Genomic DNA, 19,657 nt, shown 5'->3' on the forward strand with positions numbered 1-19,657 from the left:
TAAATAAATGGAACAAATTAACTCCAATAATGTATTAAGAGATTAATGCTTCTTGACAAAGTAGTTTTTATTCAAAGCTTGCAGTGTGGGTTCAACATCAGAAAATCTATTAGTTAATAAAATACATTAATTGTTTAAAGGTGAAAACTATAAAGTCACTTTGATAAGATCACAAAGGGCATTTGATAAAAATCACTAATCATTCCTTTTTTTTTAATTCTTTTTTTTTTTTTTTTTTTTGAGAGAGACCAAGCGTGAGCAAGGGAGGGGCAGAGAGAAAGAGACACACAGTCCAAAGCAGGCTCCAGGCTCTGAGCTGTCAGCATAGAGCCTGACATGGGGCTCGAACTCTCAAACCACGAGATCATGACCTGAGCCGAAGTCAGATGCTTAACCGACTGAGCCACCCAGGTGCCCCTATCACTAATCATTCCTAATTAAAAGCCCCTAATAAGTTAGGAATAAAATAAACCTTTCTTAACCTGCCAGTGTATATGTGAGGAACCAGAGGTATATATGCTTCACAAATAAATATGCACTCCCAGTGAAGTCAGGAATAAGACAAGGATGTCTACTATTAGATAACTTTGTTGTGATAACATAGCCAATGCACAAGATAAAAAATAATGAGGCATAAATAGGGAAAAAACACAGTACCTGTGGGTGATACAACCACAAATCTAGAGAAATCAAGGAAATAAAATGAACACTATTACACCTAATAATAGAAATCAATTAAATACAAAGGGGTTGGGTAACAAAAAGCTTTCCAGCAATAATCAGTTAAAGGGGTGCCTGGATGGCTCAGTCGGTTAAGGTCCAACTCTTGATTTTAGCTCAGGTCATGATCTCATGGTTATGGAATTGAGGCCTGCATTGGTCTCAGCACTGAGCGTGAGGCCTGTTTGGAACTAACTCTCTCTCACTCTCTCACTCTCTCTCTCTCTCTCTCTCTCTCTCTCTCTCTCCCTCTGCCCCACTCATGCTCTAAAAGAAGAAAAAGTTAAAAGAGGGGAGCCTGGGTGGCTCAGCTGCTCAAGCGACTGACTCTTGATTTTGGCTCAGGTCATCATCTCAGTTGTGTGATCGAGCCCTGTGTCAGGCTCGCCACTGAGCATGGTGCCTGCTTGGAATTTTCTCTCTCCCTCTCTCTGCCCCTCCCCAGTTTGCACACACTCTGGCATGCTCTCTCAAAATAAATAAACTTCAAAAATAAATAAATAAATAAATAAATAAATACTTAAAAGAAAGTATAAAACTTTGCTGAATAACATCACAACAGAACCAAATAAATTGAGACATGAGCTGCAGACCTAGATGAGAAGTTTTAATATTATAAAAAATGCCAACTGTCCCCAAGTTAATATGTAAATCCAATGCACTACCAATCAAAATCCCAATGGGATGGGAGAGGGGGTAGAGATTGACAGATTGTACCTGAAATCCACGTGAAAGGGTAAATGTAAGAGAAGCATCAGGACATTTTTGGAAAAGGACAATAACGAAATGGACTTTCACCAGTAGATACCAAATCATACTATAAAATTATAAAAAGTAAATCAGTAAGGTACAAGCAAAGGAACATAAAGATCAACAGACCATAACAGACAATCCAAAGGCAGGTAAGTATGAAATGTATATACGATAAAGATTTCATTTTAAATCAGATGGATGATTCAATAAATTATGCTCCAAATAACTAGATATTCATATGGGTGCGTCAGGGGGTAGATCCTTAACTCAAAAAAAATGCATAAGAATATTGCCCCTACCCACTAGAGGTGTGGGCACAAAACCCAAGCCAAGACAAGTGCCCTCCCTGAAGGGTGACAGATGGACATATCCTCTGGGATGAATGCTGTAATGTTCTTGTAAACTTGGAGCTACCACCAGCCATCTTTCATTTTAGGTAGGGGCAACTATCCAATAATGATGCCAACACAAGAAAGCAGAGGACAGAGAGACAGAAAAAAGGAGACAGCTTAAGATAACACACTAACCATTGAGATCCATCTAAGGACTTCTAATTCACATCAGGAGTTCTCAACATTGCTCCTACATAGTGATTTAGAAATCCAAGGAGACAGTTTTGTTAGTTGCAATAAGTGGGGAGGTACCATTCATATTTAATAGATAGGATCCTCCCAAGCGCTTATCATCTTGCAAAAAATCAGAGGATAGCCAGGCCCAACAAACAATTATCCTCCAACACGCATAATCTTTGAATGTCCTGCCTGGATATTCCCTTGGGGAAAAACTGCCTACAATTTACTGAGCCCAAACTCAACTCCATTCTACACATAAAGTATTTCACACGTGGTTTTAAAATATACTGAGTTTTCAAGGAATGTAACTATTGTGAAAATCAAGGAAAAAATTATACATTTCTGCCTCCCAGAATTTTCCCAAGCGCTCTTCAACATTTTAGAAAATCTTAACACTTTAGGAGAGGACTTAAGATGGTAGAGGAGTAGGGGGACCCTAAGCTTGCCTTGTCCCTTGAACACAGCTAGATAAATACCGTATCATTCTGACACCCAAGAAATCGATTTGAGGACTGAGAGAGCAAAACTGCATAACTAGTGGGAGACAAAATGGCCACACTGTAGAAGGTAGGAGCTGCAGAGTTGATTTGGGGGAGACAAGAAGTGCAGGTGCTGGGAAGGGGAAGGAGCCCTGATCACAGAGAGAGGCAAGAGAGAGACAGAGTGAGAGCGCACACAGGGGACTGCACAAGAAAAATGCTTCCCCAAAACCAATGACTGGGAATAGGAAAGGGGCTGATTACTACAAGTTATTCTAAACAGTGGAGCACCAAGTCTGAAGTTTTAGATGTTTTTGCCATCGCCAGGGTCATTCCTAGTGGGCTTAGGGGTGCTCCTGTGGGGAAAGAGGGTGGAGACCCTGGAGTGGGCAGCGTGGTCTGAGAATCCCCTGGGTTCCATGGAGAGAAACAGTCTCCCTGCTTGGAGCTCCTTTGGGAGTGGCAGCTCAGCCTCCCCAGGGACAAAAAGAACTGGTGGCATCAACGTGCTGCCCTGTTCCCTAGCATAGGAACAAAGACACAGGCTGAGGGCAGCAAACCTTGGTGCCAGCTTTGGGCTTCACTTTACCATAAACTTTGAACGACTGCACAGTTATGGAACCACTTTCCTGGGACAAAACGTCAAACGCCAAAAGCTCTAAGACCCTCCCCCAGAGGATCAGTGAGGGTCTGTGACTGGTAGGTCCCTAAAATTTGGAGTTTGGAGTTTTGAAAATCAGCCACATGTCTGAAATAAAACACAAGAGAACTGTGCCGCCTGGCAGGCAGACATGTCGATCGCAAGCAGGGTAAAAGTAGGTTTCTGGCAGAAGCAGGGGACACAAAAGAGGTGATTGTTTGCTCTTCTGTGAGGGCTTCCTGAAGAGTGGTGGGCACAAACTCCCCACTCCAGGGAAGAGACAGTGAGGCAAACACCAGTCCCCTCCACACTGCCCACCAGCTCACCGACTTCAGTGAACAAAACAGCGCCACCCAGTGGAGGCCATACTACTTACACCAAGCCCCCTCCCCTAGCCCTGCACCCTGGAGGTACATACTCTCCACTAGGGCAAATCATCCTGAGAATCAGTGCAAAAGGCCCTACCCCCGGAAGACCAGGGCAAACCCCTTGCGTGCACCATGTCTACTGATCATAGAGTGCTGCAAAGTTTCAGCTCTAAGGGGAAACAGGATCTAGCTTTTTTTTTTTTTAATCTTTTCTTAATACAGCCATTACTCTAAAGAGCAGAAATACAACAGGCTTTCACACAAAAAGTGTGAATCACACAAAACAGTCACACAAAAAGTGATTCAGACAAAAATGACAAGATGAAGGAATTCATCCCAAAAGAAAGAGCAGAAAGAAGTCATGGCCAGGGTTTATACAAGTAAGACATACAAACCAGAATTTAAAACAATAATCATAAGGATACTAGCTTGGATTGAGAAAAGCAAAGAAGACACTAGAGGATCCCCTACTGAAGGCATAAAAGAATAAAAACTAGTCAGTCCAAAATAAAATGCTATAACCAAGACGCAAAACTGAATGGATGCAATGACAAGGATGATGAAGCAGAGGAACAAATCAGTAATACAAAAGATAAAATAATGGAAAATATTGAAGCTGAAAAGAAGACAGAAAAAAAGGTATTGTTTCATGAATGTAGACTTAGGGAACTCAGCAACTCCTTAAAGTGTAATAACATTTGTATCATGTTATGATACAAAAGAGAGGGGAAGAGACAGAAAAAGAAGCAAAAGGTTTATTGAGCAAACTATAGCTGAAAACTTCCCTAATCTGGTAAAGGAAACAGATACTGAAATCCAAGCAGCACAGAAAACTCACAATAAATTCAACAAAAGCCAGCCATTACTAAGACAAATCACAGTCAAATTCACAAAATACTCAGAGTAGGAAAGAATCCTGAAAGCAGCAAGGGGGGAAAAAGTCCTTAACCTACAAGACAAGACAGATCAGGTTCACAGCAGATCTATCTACAGAAACTTGGAAGGCCAGAAGGGAGTGGCAGGATATATTCAACATGCTGAATGGGAAAAATATGGAGCCAAGAATATTTTGTGCAGCAAGGCTGTTACTCAGAATAGAAGGGATAAAGAGTTTCCCAGACAGACAAAAACTAAAGGAGCTCATGACCACTAAACCAGCCCTACAAGAAATATTAAAGGGGACTCTCTGAGTGGGGGAGGAGGGGAGACAAAAAGCAACTAAGACTAGAAAGGAACCGAGAACATCACCAGATATACCAACTTTACAGGTAACACAATGGCACTAAATTCATATCTTCCAAAAATCACTCTGAACATAAATGGACTAAATGCTCTATCCAAAGACATAGGGTATTTAAGGTACAAAAACAAAAAACAAACACACACAAGATCCATCTATATGCTGCCTACAAGAGACTCATTTTAGACCTAAAGACATTTGCAGATTTTAAGTGAGGGGATGGAGAACCATCTAACATTCATTTCGCTAATGAATGGCAAAAAAAAAAAGCCAGAGTATCTATACTAATATTAGACAAACTAGATTTCAAACCAAAGACTAACGATAAATGAAGAAGGGCATTAATCACAATTAAGCAGTCTATCCCTCAAGAAGACCTAACAATTGTAAATATTTACGCCCCCAAGTTGGAAGCACCCAACTATATAAATCAATAACAAACATAAAGAAACTAACTGATAATAACACAGTAATAGTAGGGGACTTTAACACCCCACTTACAGCAATGGACAGATCATCTAAGCAGATCAACAAGGAAACAATGGCTTTTGACACGCTGGACCAGATGGACTTAACAGATATATTCAGAACATTTTATCCTGAAACAGCAGAATACACATTCTTTTCAAGTGTACATGGAACATTCTCCAGAATAGATCACATCCTGGGTTACAAATCAGCACTAAACAAGTACAAAAAGACTGAGATCATACCATGCATATTTTCAGAACACAACACTATGAAACTTGAAGTAAGCCACAAGAAAAAACTGGGGAAGACCACAAATACATGGAGATTAAAGAACACCCTACTAAAGAATAAATAGGTTAGGGGCGCCTGGGTGGCTCAGTTGGTTAAGCATCCAACTTTGGCTCAGATCATGATCTCACGGTTTGTGAGTTCGAGCCCCGCGTCGGGCTCGTACTGACAGCACAGAGCCTGGAGCCTGCTTTGGATTCTGTCTCCTTCTCTCTCTGCGCCTCCCCATGTGTGCTGTTTCTCTGTCTCTCAAAAATAAGTAAATGTTAAAAAAAAAAAAAAAAAGAATAAATAGGTTAACCAGGACAATACAAGCAAGCAAATAAAAATGAAAACACAATGGTCCAAACCCTCTGGGATGCATAAAATACTAAGAGGGGAATAGACTGCAATACATATCTACCTCTAGAAGCAAGAAAAGTCTCAAACACACAACCTAACCTTACAACTTAAGGAGCTAGAAAAGGAACATCAAATAAACCTAAAGCCAGCAGAAGAGAAAAGAGAAACAATAAAGATCAGAGCAGAAATAAAGAACATAGGCGAAAAAACCCACTAGAACAGATCAACGAAACTAACAGCTGGTTTCTTGAAAGAATTAATAAAACTGATAAATCCCTTGCTATACTTATTAAAAAGAGGAAGGACCCAAATGAAATCACAAATGTAAGTGGAGAGATCACAATGAACACCACAGAAATATAAACAATTATAAGAAAATATTATGAAAAACTACATGCCAACAAATTGGGCAATCTGGAAGAAATGGACAAATTCCTAGAAACATAAAAACTACCAAACTGAAACAGGAAGAAAAAGAAAATTTGAAACAGATAAGAAACTGAATCAATAATCAAAAGTCTCCCAACAAACAAAAGTCCATAGCCAGATGGCTTCCCAAGGAGAATTCTACCAGACATTTAAGGAACAGTGAATACCTATTCTTGTCAAACTGTTCCAAAAAATAGAAATGGAAGGAAAACTTCCAAACTCATTCCTCAAGGCCAGCATTACCCTGGCTCCAAAACCAGACAAAAACTCGACTGAAACAGAGAATTACAGGCCAATATCCCTGATGAACATGGACGCAAAAATTCACAAGATACTAGAAAATCAAATTCAACAGTACATTAAAAGAATTATTCGCCATGATCAAGTGGGATTTATTCCTGGGCTGCAAAGGTGGTTCAATATTCGCAACTCAATCAACGTTAATATACTACAATAAAAAAAAAAAAAAAAAGGATAAGAACTATATGATCCTCAGGGGCGCCTGGGTGGCTCAGTCGGAAAAGTGTTCAACTTTGGCTCAGGTCATGACCTTGCGGTTCATGGGTTCAAGCCCCATGTAGGGCTCTGGGCTGACAACTCGGAACCTGGAGCCTGCTTTGGATTCTGTGTCTCCCTCCCTCTCTGCCCCTCCACTGCTCATGCTCATGCTCTGTCTCTCTCTCAAAAATAAACATTTAAAAAAAAGTTAAAAAAAAAAAAAAAGAACCATATGATCCTCTCAATAGATGCAGAACAAGTATCCATTCTTGATTTTAAAAACCCTCAACAATGTAAGGATAAATGGAACATCAACATCATAAAAGCCATATTCGAAAGAAGTTAATATCATCCTCAACAGGGAAAAACTGAGCACTCTTCCCCTATGGTCAGGAATAAAAAAGGAATGTCTACTCTCACCAGTACTATTTAACATAGTACTGGAAGTCTTAGTCTCAGCAAGCAGACAACAAAAAGAAATAAAAGGCAACCAAATCAGCAAGGAAGAAGTCAAACCTTCACTATTTGCAGATGACATGATATTCTATGTAGAAGACCCAAAGACTCCACCAAAAAATTGCTAGAACTAATACATGAATTCAGCAAAGTCACAGGATATAAAAGTCAATGTACAGAAATGTTACATTTCTATACACCAATAATGAAGCAGCAGAAAAAGAAATCAAGGAATTGATCCCATTTACAATTGCACCAAAAAATGTAAGATACCTAGGAATAAACTTAACCAAAGAAGTAAAAGATCTGTACTCTAAAGACTACAGAACATTTATGAAAGAAATTAAAAAGGAAACAAAGAAATGGGGAAAAACTCCATGCTCATGGACTGGAAGAACAAACATTGTTAAAATGTCTATACTACCCAAAGTAATCTACACATTTAATGCAATCCCTATCAAAACACCACCAGCATTTTTCACAGAGCTAGAACAAACCATCCTAAAATCTGTATGGAACCAAAAAAGATCCTGAATAGCTAAATCAATCCTGAAAAAGAAAAGCAAAGCTGGAGGCATCACAATTCTGGACTTCAAGCTATTATTACAAAGCTATAGTCATCAAGACAGTATGATACTGACACAAACACAGACACCTAGATCAGTGGAACACAACGGAAAACCCAGAAATGGACCCACAACTATACAGTCAACCAATCTTCAACAAAGCAGAAAAGAATATCCAATCAAAATAAAAAGACAGTCTTTCAACAAATAGTGTTGGGAAAACTGGATGGCAACATGCAGAAGAATGAAACCGGACCACTTTCTTACACCATATACAAAAATAAATTCAAAATGGATGAAAGACCTAAATGTGAAACAGGAAACCATCAGCATCCTCGAGGAGAACACAGGTAGCAACCCCTTTAACCTGAGCTGGAGCAAATTCTTACCAGACACGTCACTAGAGGCAAGGGAAACAAAAGCAAAAAGGAACTACTGGGACTTCAACAGGATAAAACGCCTCTGTACAGCAAAAGAAACAACAAAACCTTTTAAAAGGCAATCCATTGAATGGGAAAAATATTTGCAAATGACATATCTGATAAAGGGCTAGGATCCAAAATCTATAAAGAACTTACCAACTCAACACCCAATAAACAAATAATCCAGTGAAGAAATGGGCAGAAGACATGAACAGATATTTTTCCAAAAAAGATATCCAGACGGCTGATACATGAAAAGATGCTCGCTGTCACTCATCATCAGGACAATACAAATCAAAACCACGACGAGATGCCCACCTCACACTTGCCAGAATGGCTAAAATTAACAACACAGAAAACAAGCGATGTTGGCCAGGATACAGAGAAAGGGGAACCCTCTTAAACTGTTGGTGGGAATGAAAACTGTTGCAGCCACTCTGGAAAACACTATGGAGGTTTCTCAATAAGTTAAAAGTAGAACTACCCTACAATCCAGCAATCGCATTACTAGTTATTTACCCAAAGGATACAAAAATACAGATCTGAAGGGAAGCAGGCACCCACATGTTTACAGCAGCATTATCAACAATAGCCAAGCTATGGAAAAAGCCCAAGTGCTCGACTGACGAATGGATACAGAAGATGAAGCACATACACACAATGGAATAGTACTGAGCCATCAAGAAAAAGTTAAATCTTGCTATTTGCAATGACATGGATAGAGCTACAGTATTATGCTAAGTGAAATAAGTCAATCAGAGAAAGACAAATACTGTATGGTTTCACTCATGTGGATTTTAGGAAACAAAACAGATGAGCAAATGGGAAGGGAAAAAAGAGAACGGGGGAGCAAACCATAAGACACTCTTAACGATAGAGAACTGAGGGTTGGTGGAGGAAGGTGGGTATGGGTAGGCTAAATAGGTGAACGGGTATTACAGAGGGCACTTGTTATGATCAGCACTGGGTGTTTTATGTAAGTGATGAATCACCAAATTCCCCTCTTGAAACCAGTATTGTACTATAAGTTAACTAATTAGAATTTAAATAAAAATTTGGAAAACAAAACAAAAAGAATATTTATATTGGCTATGTGTTGAAATGTTAATATACTAGGTTACATAACATATATTGCCCATTTCTTCACTGGATTATTTGTTTTTTGGGTATTCAGTTTGATAAGTTCTTATAGATCCTGGATACTAACCCCTTATCTGATATGTCGTTTGCAAATATCTTCTCCCATTCCGTCCATTGCCTTTAGTTTTGCTGTTTCCTTTACTGTGCAGAAGCTTTTTATCTTGATAAAGTCCCAATAGTTCATTTTTGCTTTTGTTTCCCTTGCCTCCAGAGACGTGCTGAGCAAGAAGGTGCTGTGGCCAAGGTCAAAGAGGTTTTTGCCTGCTTTCTCCTCTAGGATTTTGATGGCTTCCTGTCTTATGTTTAGGTCTTTCATCCATTTTGAGTTTATTTTTGTGTATGGTGTAAGAAAGTGGTCCGCCAGGTTCATTTTTCTGCATGTCTCTGTCCAGTTTTTCCCGGCACACTTGCTGAAGAGACTGTCTTTATTCCATTGGATATTCTTGACTGCTTTGTCAAAGATTAGTTGGCCATACGTTTGTGGGTCCATTTCTGGGTTCCCTATTCTGTTCCATTGATCTGAGTGTCTGTTTTAGTGCCATCAAGTTTTTTTTTTTAAGAGAGAGAGCACGAGTAGGGGAAAAGGGCTGAGGGAGAAAGAGAGTCTTAAGCAGGCTCCATGCTCAGTGCAGAGCCCAATGCAGGGCTTGATCCCATGACCCTGGGATCATGACCTAAGCCGAAATCAAGAGTCAGATGCTCAACTGACTCAGCCACCCAGGCGCCCCCATCCATTCATCTATTGATGGACACTCAGGCTGTTTCCATGTCTTAGTTATTATAAATAATGCTGCAATAAACACAGGGGGTGGTGTTGTGCATATATCTTTTCAAATTAGTGTTTTCATTTTCATCAAATACCCAGAAATGGAATTGCTGGATCAAATGGTAGTTCTATTTTTAATTTCCTAAGAAACCTCCATACTGTCTTTCATACCACCTGCAGCAATTTACATTCCCAAAAACAGTGCACATGGGTGCATTCTCTTTTCTCCACATTCTCACCAACATTTGTTATTCTTGTCTTTAATGATAACAGCCATTCTAACAGGTGTGAGGTGACATACTGTGATTTTGATTTGCATTTCCCTGATGATTACTGATGCTGAACATCTTTTCATGTACGTGTTGGACATCTGTATGTCTTTTTGGGAAAAATGTCTATTCAGACTCCCTGCCCATTTTTAATCGGATTATTTGGAGGTTTTTGGTGCTGAGGTATATAAGTTCTTTCTGTATTTTGAATGTTAACCCCTTATGAGATAATGTTGCTTCATTTTTAATACATTTACTTTAATGGTTACTTTCTACTAATGGCAAATGTTTTTCCATCTATATAGTCAATAATGTTTACATGGGTTAATAATAGGAAGCTTCTTTTTGCAGTATGTCTGAATATGGTAAAAACAGGTAGGTTTCTTAAATGAAAACTTTAAATGATAATAATAATTATAGAGAGGGGGAGAAATCAACAAGGTAAGAATTAAATGACTAAAATATAGAAAACACTGATTGAGAACCAAAAATCACTGAGTTCATGACACTCACCAAAAAAAAAAAAAAAAAAAAAAAGGCTGCATTGAGGGAAGAGAGTGCTGATGGTTAACAGTTTTGCAAGAATAAGGTCAAAATCTTCTGAAGACTGCTGAAAACATTAATGTAAAATACATGTTAACTGCGCTATAATCACTCTGAAATAACATGTTACTTTTTCTATTTGCTAATAAAACAGCTAATTAGGGGCACCTGGCTGGCTCAGTCAGCAGAGCAGGCAACTCTCAATCTCAGGGTCATGAGTTCAAACTCCACATTGGGCATTAAGCCTAAAAAAGAAAGGAAGGAAGGAGGGAGGGAGGGAGGGAGGGAGGGAAGGAAGGAAGGAAGGAAGGAAGGAAGGAAGGAGAGAGAGAGAGAGAGAGAGAGAGAGAGAGAGAGAGAGAGAGAAAGAAAGAAAGAAAGAAAGAAAGAAAGAAAGAAAGAAAGAAAGAAAGAAAGAAAGAAAAAAAGGAAGGAAGGAAGGAAGGAAGGAAGGAAGGAAGGAAGGAAGGAAGGAAGGAAGGAGAAGGAAGGAAGGAAGGAAGAAAGAAAGAAAGAAAGAAAGAAAGAAAGAAAGAAAGAAAGAAAGAAAGAAAGAAAGAAAAGGGAGAGAAAAGAGAAAGAAAAGAGAAAGAAAAAGAAAGAAAAGAAAATAGCTAATTAGCAGACACTGGCTGTCTGACCCCAAATCCATTCTGAACACCCTTCTCCCTTACCACCTCCTACTACAAAGGATTCAAAAGCTAAAAACACTCTCCCAGTTTTCTTTACAGCTGGGGATGGGGAGCATGTGACAAAGTGCCCGGGGAGTGGAATTTTCTTGGCAGGGGATATAGAGGAGGGAGTGGGAGAGTAGAAAAGATCTTCCTTTCCTTTAAAAAAAAGGAACAAATAAGCTGATACTATCCCCTTTCCCTTTCTTCTTTCCTGAGGCTTTAAGGCAGTTAAGCATGACAGAAAGATCAAGAGGATCACAGAGATCCAACCCTAACATGGTTAAGATACTGAACTATCCTACTGCCACCCAGCTACAGATATCTTGTTATGTGTTTAAAAAAAATTCTTATTTAAGCCATCATTAAGTCAGGTTATACGTCACTAAGGTAATATGATTAGCTGTAAAGGACGTATAAGAAAAGGAAGCTTACTTCTTTCTCTTTCCTCTATTAGTTAAAGGGACAATGTGATAATAGAGTAGACCACAATTTCCAATGGAATAAAGAAACAAAGCAACCAAGGAGGACTGAATCAAGCCTAATATGTTCACATTGATATTTTATTAATGTGGCAAGGAATTTTTGAGCAAAAGATATTAAAATCTGACCCCTGCCTATTTTAACTGTACATGGCCCAGCTCCAGCACTCTGTGAGAAGGGTGTATATAGCCTAGTGCCTGAAAATTCTAGGCATTTAATAAATGCTAGTTAGCTTCTCCTTTTCTCTCAGATTGCAGACAAAATATAAGGCTGCCCAAGGGCATTCATACTGTGTTTTTAAGCATTCACACAGTAGAAAGGACAAATTAGAATAAGTCTCCCCGTTCCTATTTAACAACTAAAAGAATCTTCTTGAAAGAATTTTATTCCCATTACAGGAACCCCAGCAGAAACTGTGTTCATCCAGTCGACCAGATATTATCAGCTAATAATGAGAGAAACACAAGCGGATCACATTACCCTGACACCCCAACTCTCTTATTAACTTAAAGGGATGTGTTGGGACACCTGGGTTCAGGTCATGATCTCGTAGTTAGTGAGTTTGAGCCCTATGTCGGGCTCTGCGGTGACAGCTCAGAGCCTGGATCTGCTTCAGATTCTGTGTCTTCCTCTCTCTCTGTCTTTCTCCCCCCCACACACTCTCTGTTTCTCTCTCAAAAAATAAATACAGAATTTAAAAAAAAATGTTTTTTTTTAAATAAAGGATGTGGCTGGCTGCCTACCATGCTTAGATCCAATTCCTCTGGAGAAACTGGAATTATTTGAGCATCAAAATGAATAATAATTAAATAAAAATAAAATCCATGAGTCCACTCTAAAATAAACAAGTACACTGGTGATAGGGCAAGGAAAAGAACAAATCTTTTACAGTAGATTGATATCTGTAGGATGAATCACAGAAATAGAAAAATCAGGGGCGCCTGGGTGGCGCAGTCGGTTAAGCGTCCGACTTCAGCCAGGTCATGATCTCGCGGTCTGTGAGTTCGAGCCCCGCGTCAGGCTCTGGGCTGATGGCTTGGAGCCTGGAGCCTGTTTCCGATTCTGTGTCTCCCCTCTCTCTCTGCCCCTCTCCCGTTCATGCTCTCTGTCCCAAAAATAAATAAACGTTGAAAAAAAAAAAAGACTTTAAGAAAAATCATTATTTTATAGCCATTATGGTAATAATTCAGGCAAGAATCATCAATAGATTTTAATATCATTAAGTAAAAAACTATTAGGAACTAGATATTTAATATTCAAGTATCACTCCAGATTATTAATTACAGAGGAAAAGGGGTATGATTTTTCTTTATAAGAAAAATTTGGCAGACAATGCCTTAACCAAATGGTCATACTTAACATTACCCATGATGAGACAAGTTAACATCATGTGCCCCCTCTGTTATGAAACACTGAGAAAGATACATCATTTATTTGATATTCTTGTCCAGATATTTAATCTGAATGAAGAAACACTCAGACAAATACAAACAAATGGACATCTTGGGGGGGAAAAAAAAACAAAAAAACTAAACTTGACTGAAAACTAAGGAAGGTCAAGGACATCCGGGTGGCTCAGTCAGTTGAGCATCTGACTCTTGGTTTTGGCTCAGGTCATTATCTCAGTTTATGAGTTCAAGACCCGCCTTGGGCTCCATGCTGACAGCACAGAGCCTGCTTGGGATTCTCTCTCTCCCTCTTTCTTTCTCTGCCTTTCCTCTGCTTGCGCTCTCGCTCTCAAGATAAATAACTTAAAAACCAAAAAACAAGGAAGGTCATGTGTGGGTTTTCCAGCCGACAGCATGAACTAGATGCCCAGCCACCAGCTAGCACTACCACCAGACACGTACACAAGTAGGTGTGCGAAGGATTTCAGCCCTCAGGTTTTAAGTCTTCTAGCTGTGATCCTAGATATCACACAGCACAAACTATCTCCTGCTCTGTTTGAATTCCTGACTCAAAGAACTGTGAGTGATAATATGTGATTATTACCCTTCAAGTCACCAAGTTTTAGGATAATTTGTTATGCAACAACAGATAACTAACATATACTCTAATAAGGTACAATCTCAATTTTCCTCGACAGTACCTACTTCACCTTGTTTTGGGGAACATTAAATGGGCTTATGAATGTCAAGCCTGACATGGTATGCTTCCTGCATGCTAGCTAGTATTAATAGAACTTCAACTGACACAGTTAGAACTATGTTAGGGGAGTACGTGAGGTGCCTTAGGAGAGCACAAAGAAGGGTATTTGGTATAGTCCTGAGGTCAGATGAGGTTTCTTAAATTCACCAGATTAATTGGGTTAAGAAAGCAGTAAATGGGGGCACCTGGGTGGCTCAGTCAGTTAAGCATCTGACCCCTCCAGTACTGGGTTCTGTGCTGACAGCTCAGAGCCTGCAGCCTGCCTTGGATTCTGTGTCTCCCTCTCTCTCTGCCCTCCCCTGCTTGCACTCTCTCTCTCAAAAATAAATAAACATTGGGGCGCCTGGGTGGCGCAGTCGGTTAAGCGTCCGACTTCAGCCAGGTCACGATCTCACGTCCGTGGGTTCGAGCCCCGCATCAGGCTCTGGGCTGATGGCTCGGAGCCTGGAGCCTGCTTCTGATTCTGTGCCTCCCTCTCTCTCTGCCCCTCCCCCATTCATGCTCTGTCTCTCTCTGTCCTAAAAATAAATTAAAAAAATAAATAAATAAATAAACATTAACAAAAATTAAAGAGAAAAAAAGAAAGAAAGCAGTAAAGGTATTTCTGCCAGAGGAAACAGATTAAGCAAAGATAAGCTAGAAACAGCATGGTGTATGCAGAGAATAAGCTTTATATTGGCAGAATAAAAGAAAAGCAGGAAGTGACAGGGAACAAGGCTGCAGAGGTTGGGAGAGTCCAAATATACAGAGGACCTTGTATGTGAAGTTATGAACCCTATGAGAATGGATGTTATACAAGAAAGTGATACAGATTTGAAAGTTTAGGTATATGATCCTGCAAGGGTAATGCGGGAGAGCTCTGAAGGAGAAGGAAGAGGCAGGAGGCTAGTGCAAGAGTGCCGGCAAGTAAGAAAAGATGTGGATGTGAACTACAGGGGAAATGGCTGTGCAAAACAGGAGTTGAGAAATAGGAAATAAAGATCAGGAAGAATTAATGACTGGAGACTTGAGTGAGACAAAGGAAAGAGTCCAGGTTAATGTCTCAGTTTCTAAATTGGGTAGAGAATGGTACTTCCAATCAAAATCAGATAGAGAAAAAGGATCAGGTTTGGAAGAAAAGAATTTCACTTCCATCTTGGTGAGGTTGGAGCATCTATAGAATATCCAGATGGGAATGTCTAACAAGAGGTTATATATTCAAGTCTTACATTGGGGGAAAGGTCAAAATAGAAATACAGCTCCGAGAATCTTTAGTATGTAATTATTAGAATTATGAGAGAACCTAAGAATTGAGAGACAAAAATTTTGCTCCCTCAAGGGACATTTGGTAATTTCTGAAGACATTTCTGGTGGTCATAAATAAATGGAGGGATGGGGGGGTGGTTACTACATGTAGTAGGCAGAAGTCAGGAGAGCCCCCATACGACGAAGAATTATCTAGTCCAAAATGTCAGTAAGTTCCAAATCTAAGAACCCTGCTATAGACTAAAGAAAATCAGAATAAAGAAAACACCTTGGGAACACAAATATTTAGGAAATATCCACAAGAAGGAAAAGTCGGAGAAGAGGTAGATCGAGAAAACTTACTGTCATGGAAATCAGAGAAGTAGAGAATTTCAAGAGGGAGGAAAATGTTGAATTCAGTTAAGTTAGAGCCAAACAATAAAGATTTCCGAGTATCCACTGGGTCTGCAACTAGAAGGTCACCAGCGATTTTAGTGATAGGAGGGCCAAATTATAGTAGCACAGTAATAATGAGAGATGAGAAAGTACACAAAATAAATGCAGAGTCCTCTTAGGAAATTTTATTGAAAAAGAAAGGAAGTAAGATTGGGCAGTAACTAAAGTGATGGTTCTCAACTCTGGCTAAAATCAGAATAACCTCAGAAGGTTTTAAAAATTACCAATGCCTGGATCTCACTCAGAATACCTAAATCAGAATCCTTGGGGACCGGGACCAGGCATCAGTGTTTCTTAAAATATCCTCAGTGACACTAATGTACAGCCAGTGTTGAAAACCATGCTGCGGAAGTGTGGGGGGGTGGGGAGCTGCAAAGGGAAAAGGGGAGCAAGGAGAAAATGGATGAAACTAAATCTCAGAAGAAGCTGGTAAAGAATGAATCAGAAACATGGGCTGGTGGAGTTACTTTGAAAACAAAGGATACCTCATCTCAGGAGACTGGAAGGAGAAATAAATATTAGGTACAGAAACTGGACACAGGGTTTTTGGGAGTTCATGTCTAAGGCCTCAATTCAAAATGAAGAATATAAGTCAGCTGCTGAGAATCAGCCTACCAGATGGGAAATCTGGAATGAAATTTGGTGAAAGATCAAAATATTTCCTGAGGGGAATGCAAATTAAAAGACTAATCAAAAGCACTGACAGTCTAATGAAGATTAAATATACTTTGCCAGTTGCAAGGGCATCGACGGGCACACTTAATGATTTTCCTCCAGCAGTGCTCAGCCATCCCCCAGAGGAGGAGCAAGGAAAAGCAGACCACAACACGGATCCAAAATTGGCAGTTTAGTGGGTGGGAGAAAAAAAAAGTGCATAGGAAGTAAAATTTGAGAAGAACTAGCTAGGTTCAACAATGCAATCCACACTAGGTAGAGCAGCTAAAGTAATCTATATGCAGTTTAACTGGCACAGATTTACCTCTAACTGGCACAGATTTACCATAAATTCTTTTTTTTTTTTTTCAACATTTATTTATTTTTGGGACAGAGAGAGACAGAGCATGAACGGGGGAGGGGCAGAGAGAGAGGGAGACACAGAATCGGAAACAGGCTCCAGGCTCCGAGCCATCAGCCCAGGGCCTGATGCGGGGCTCGAACTCACGGACCGCGAGATCGTGACCTGGCTGAAGTCAGACGCTTAACCGACTGCGCCACCCAGGCGCCCCTACCATAAATTCTTATAATGGTCTAAGATTTTTTGGTTTTCGTCCTAGACAATGCCATTAAATTAGATTTCCTATATTCTATGACTGTCCTAAGAAATGTCTACAACTAACTTTGAAATTTATAAGATATAATATGAACTAATGGACAAACAGATGGATAGGTAGGTGATAAGTATAGTAAACTATTAATAATAAAACCTAGAGGTTGTGTGTATGTGTGAGGGAGTACAGGCTCTAGAACAGCATTGTCCAACAGGACTGAGATAATGGAAATGTTCTATGAGTGCTGTAAAATATGGTAACTGCTAGCTATCTGTAGCTACTGAGCCCTTGAAATATGGCTGTGTGAAGAATTTTGAGTTTTATTAACTTTTAATTAATTTAAATTGATATAACCACATGTGGCTAGTGGCTGCCATGCAGCACTAGATTTACATATCCCTGGGTTCAAGTAAATCCTGGCTCTACCACTGATCCAGGTTATTTTATTTATCTGAGTCTCAGTTTATTCTTATATAAATGGAGAACAGCAATAGCACCTACTAATCCATATGGATTAAATAAGATAAGCAGAGAAAGCATTAAGCACAGTCCTATGCATATGGCAAACATGTACAAAATCTATTATTCCTACATGAGATCAAGCGCCAGCATGTTTTGCTCAATACTGTAACTCCAGTGTCTAATACAATTAGACAAGACTCTGCATTTATTCCTAGTAAATTTCATATTAAGTCCATTGCTCCAACTTGCTGAGGTCTTTTTGAATCCTAATGTCACCCAATATATTGGATATCCCTCTCCATACCTTCTGAAATTTTGATAAACAAATGTATCACCTGTATATTAATCTGAGACACTAATAATAAAATTATCCAGAAACTATAGCATTAGTTTCATCATCCTTTAGTTTATCATCACTCGTTAACTGGTAGTAGTTGAGTACAGACATTCAATTTATCTTCATCTTCATTCTTTCCATAGATCTCCATCTTATCCATAAAGGTAAGAAGTATGAGAACCTATAAGGATTAGATTAAGCCAATACGTCCTTCACTGAAACTACCATTAAAGAGAACTTAAAAACACTCACTCACCCTTCAATAGCTGGGGATCTATCAGGACGAGTACTTCCCCGCGATCTATATCTTCGAGTCATTGGCAGCCGTGGAGGCCGACTTGGTCCCCAGAAGTCAGTATGAGTTTGGTGACCCCTCTCATTGGCTCTATTATCTTGGTCCAGTGGACTGCTACTTAGAAATGGTCTAAAGTCTGGGAAAAACATCGTGTGGTCCAAATGTTCCCAGAGCTAGTAAAAAACAGAAATAAAGAACACATTACTCGTTTCAAGATCAGAGGAAAGAGAAAATGGTAAAAACAAATACTGAAAAAAGAGAGGAATAATTTTTAACACTTTGAAATTAAGCAGCTCCAAACTAAAGAAGTATATGTTGGGGCGCCTTGGTGGCTCAGTCAGTTAAGCATCGGACTCTTGATCTAGGCCTAGGTCATGAGCTCATGGTTCATGGATCAAGCCCATATCTGTGCAGACAGTGTAGAGTCTGCTTGGGATTCTCTCTCTCTCTCTCTCTCTCTCTCTCTCTCTCTCTCTCTCTCTCTCCTTCTCTCTCTCTGCCCCTCCCCGACTCGCATGCATGCTCTCTCTCAAAATATAGAAATAAACTTTAAAAAATTAAAGAAGTATACGTTTCCTCAAGTCTATGGAGGAGAAAAGAGATACCTTTCAAATGCAAGCATGGAGGCTGGGGTTTACAAACTAAAAAACTTCATTTCCTTCATATAGAAACAAACCAAAAGCTGGACCCCTTCCTTAACACTGAGCTCATATCCACAGGCCTCTGACCAGTTCCCCTTCTGAAGTAAAAATGTGAGCCAGAAATGATCATGGACTTCTGTCCTAAGCATAAGCAACCATTTAGATCAATGTTATATTCTTCTGTTTTATCACAAATGACATCCATATTTCTACTATATAATAATCTAAGATTTAAATAAAATGGCTGTATTTACATACACTTGTAAAAAAGCACCATCACCACAGAGTGGAGACAGAGGTCTATAAAATACTTCTCTTGGATCTAGAAGCTACATCAGAAAGGGGTATTGTCAAAGCTGTAACAAGACAGTGCAGAAATATCTGTTAAGACTGTTCTGTTGTATATACTTTTATTTTATCATTAAAAGGGTGTTGTTGGGGGTATAGGGAGAGGACTGGGGTGGGGATGTGTGTTTGTTGGGTTTGGCAAAGGGATTATTCAACAAAGAGTGAATGGAAAAAACAAACCACCACTAAAATAATTTAAATTTTATTTACCTGTACACCAGATACTTTAAGAGTTCCATAGAACAACACTACTTATTTCACTCCATCCAACCAAGTACATAATCCTGGTCACATCTTGTCTTTTTGTTTTGTTGCAAAGTCTTAAATCAAACTTATTATTTAATGTATATATAATAACAGGG

General features: G+C 39.4%; 1 protein-coding gene across 3 annotated transcripts in view; it reads right to left on the minus strand.

The window, feature by feature from the left end:
* Positions 1-19,657, minus strand: part of RNF115 (ring finger protein 115) — an 85,809-nt gene that overhangs the window by 17,397 nt on the left and 48,755 nt on the right. For all 3 annotated transcript variants that reach the window (XM_003990538.6, XM_006935057.4, XM_045033423.1), the window contains one exon: positions 18,268-18,479. In XM_003990538.6, coding sequence (XP_003990587.1) covers positions 18,268-18,479 — 212 coding nt within the window. The remainder of the gene's footprint in view (positions 1-18,267; positions 18,480-19,657) is intronic.

This window comes from Felis catus, chromosome C1 (genome assembly GCF_018350175.1).
Source record: "Felis catus isolate Fca126 chromosome C1, F.catus_Fca126_mat1.0, whole genome shotgun sequence".
NCBI lineage: Eukaryota > Metazoa > Chordata > Mammalia > Carnivora > Felidae > Felis > Felis catus.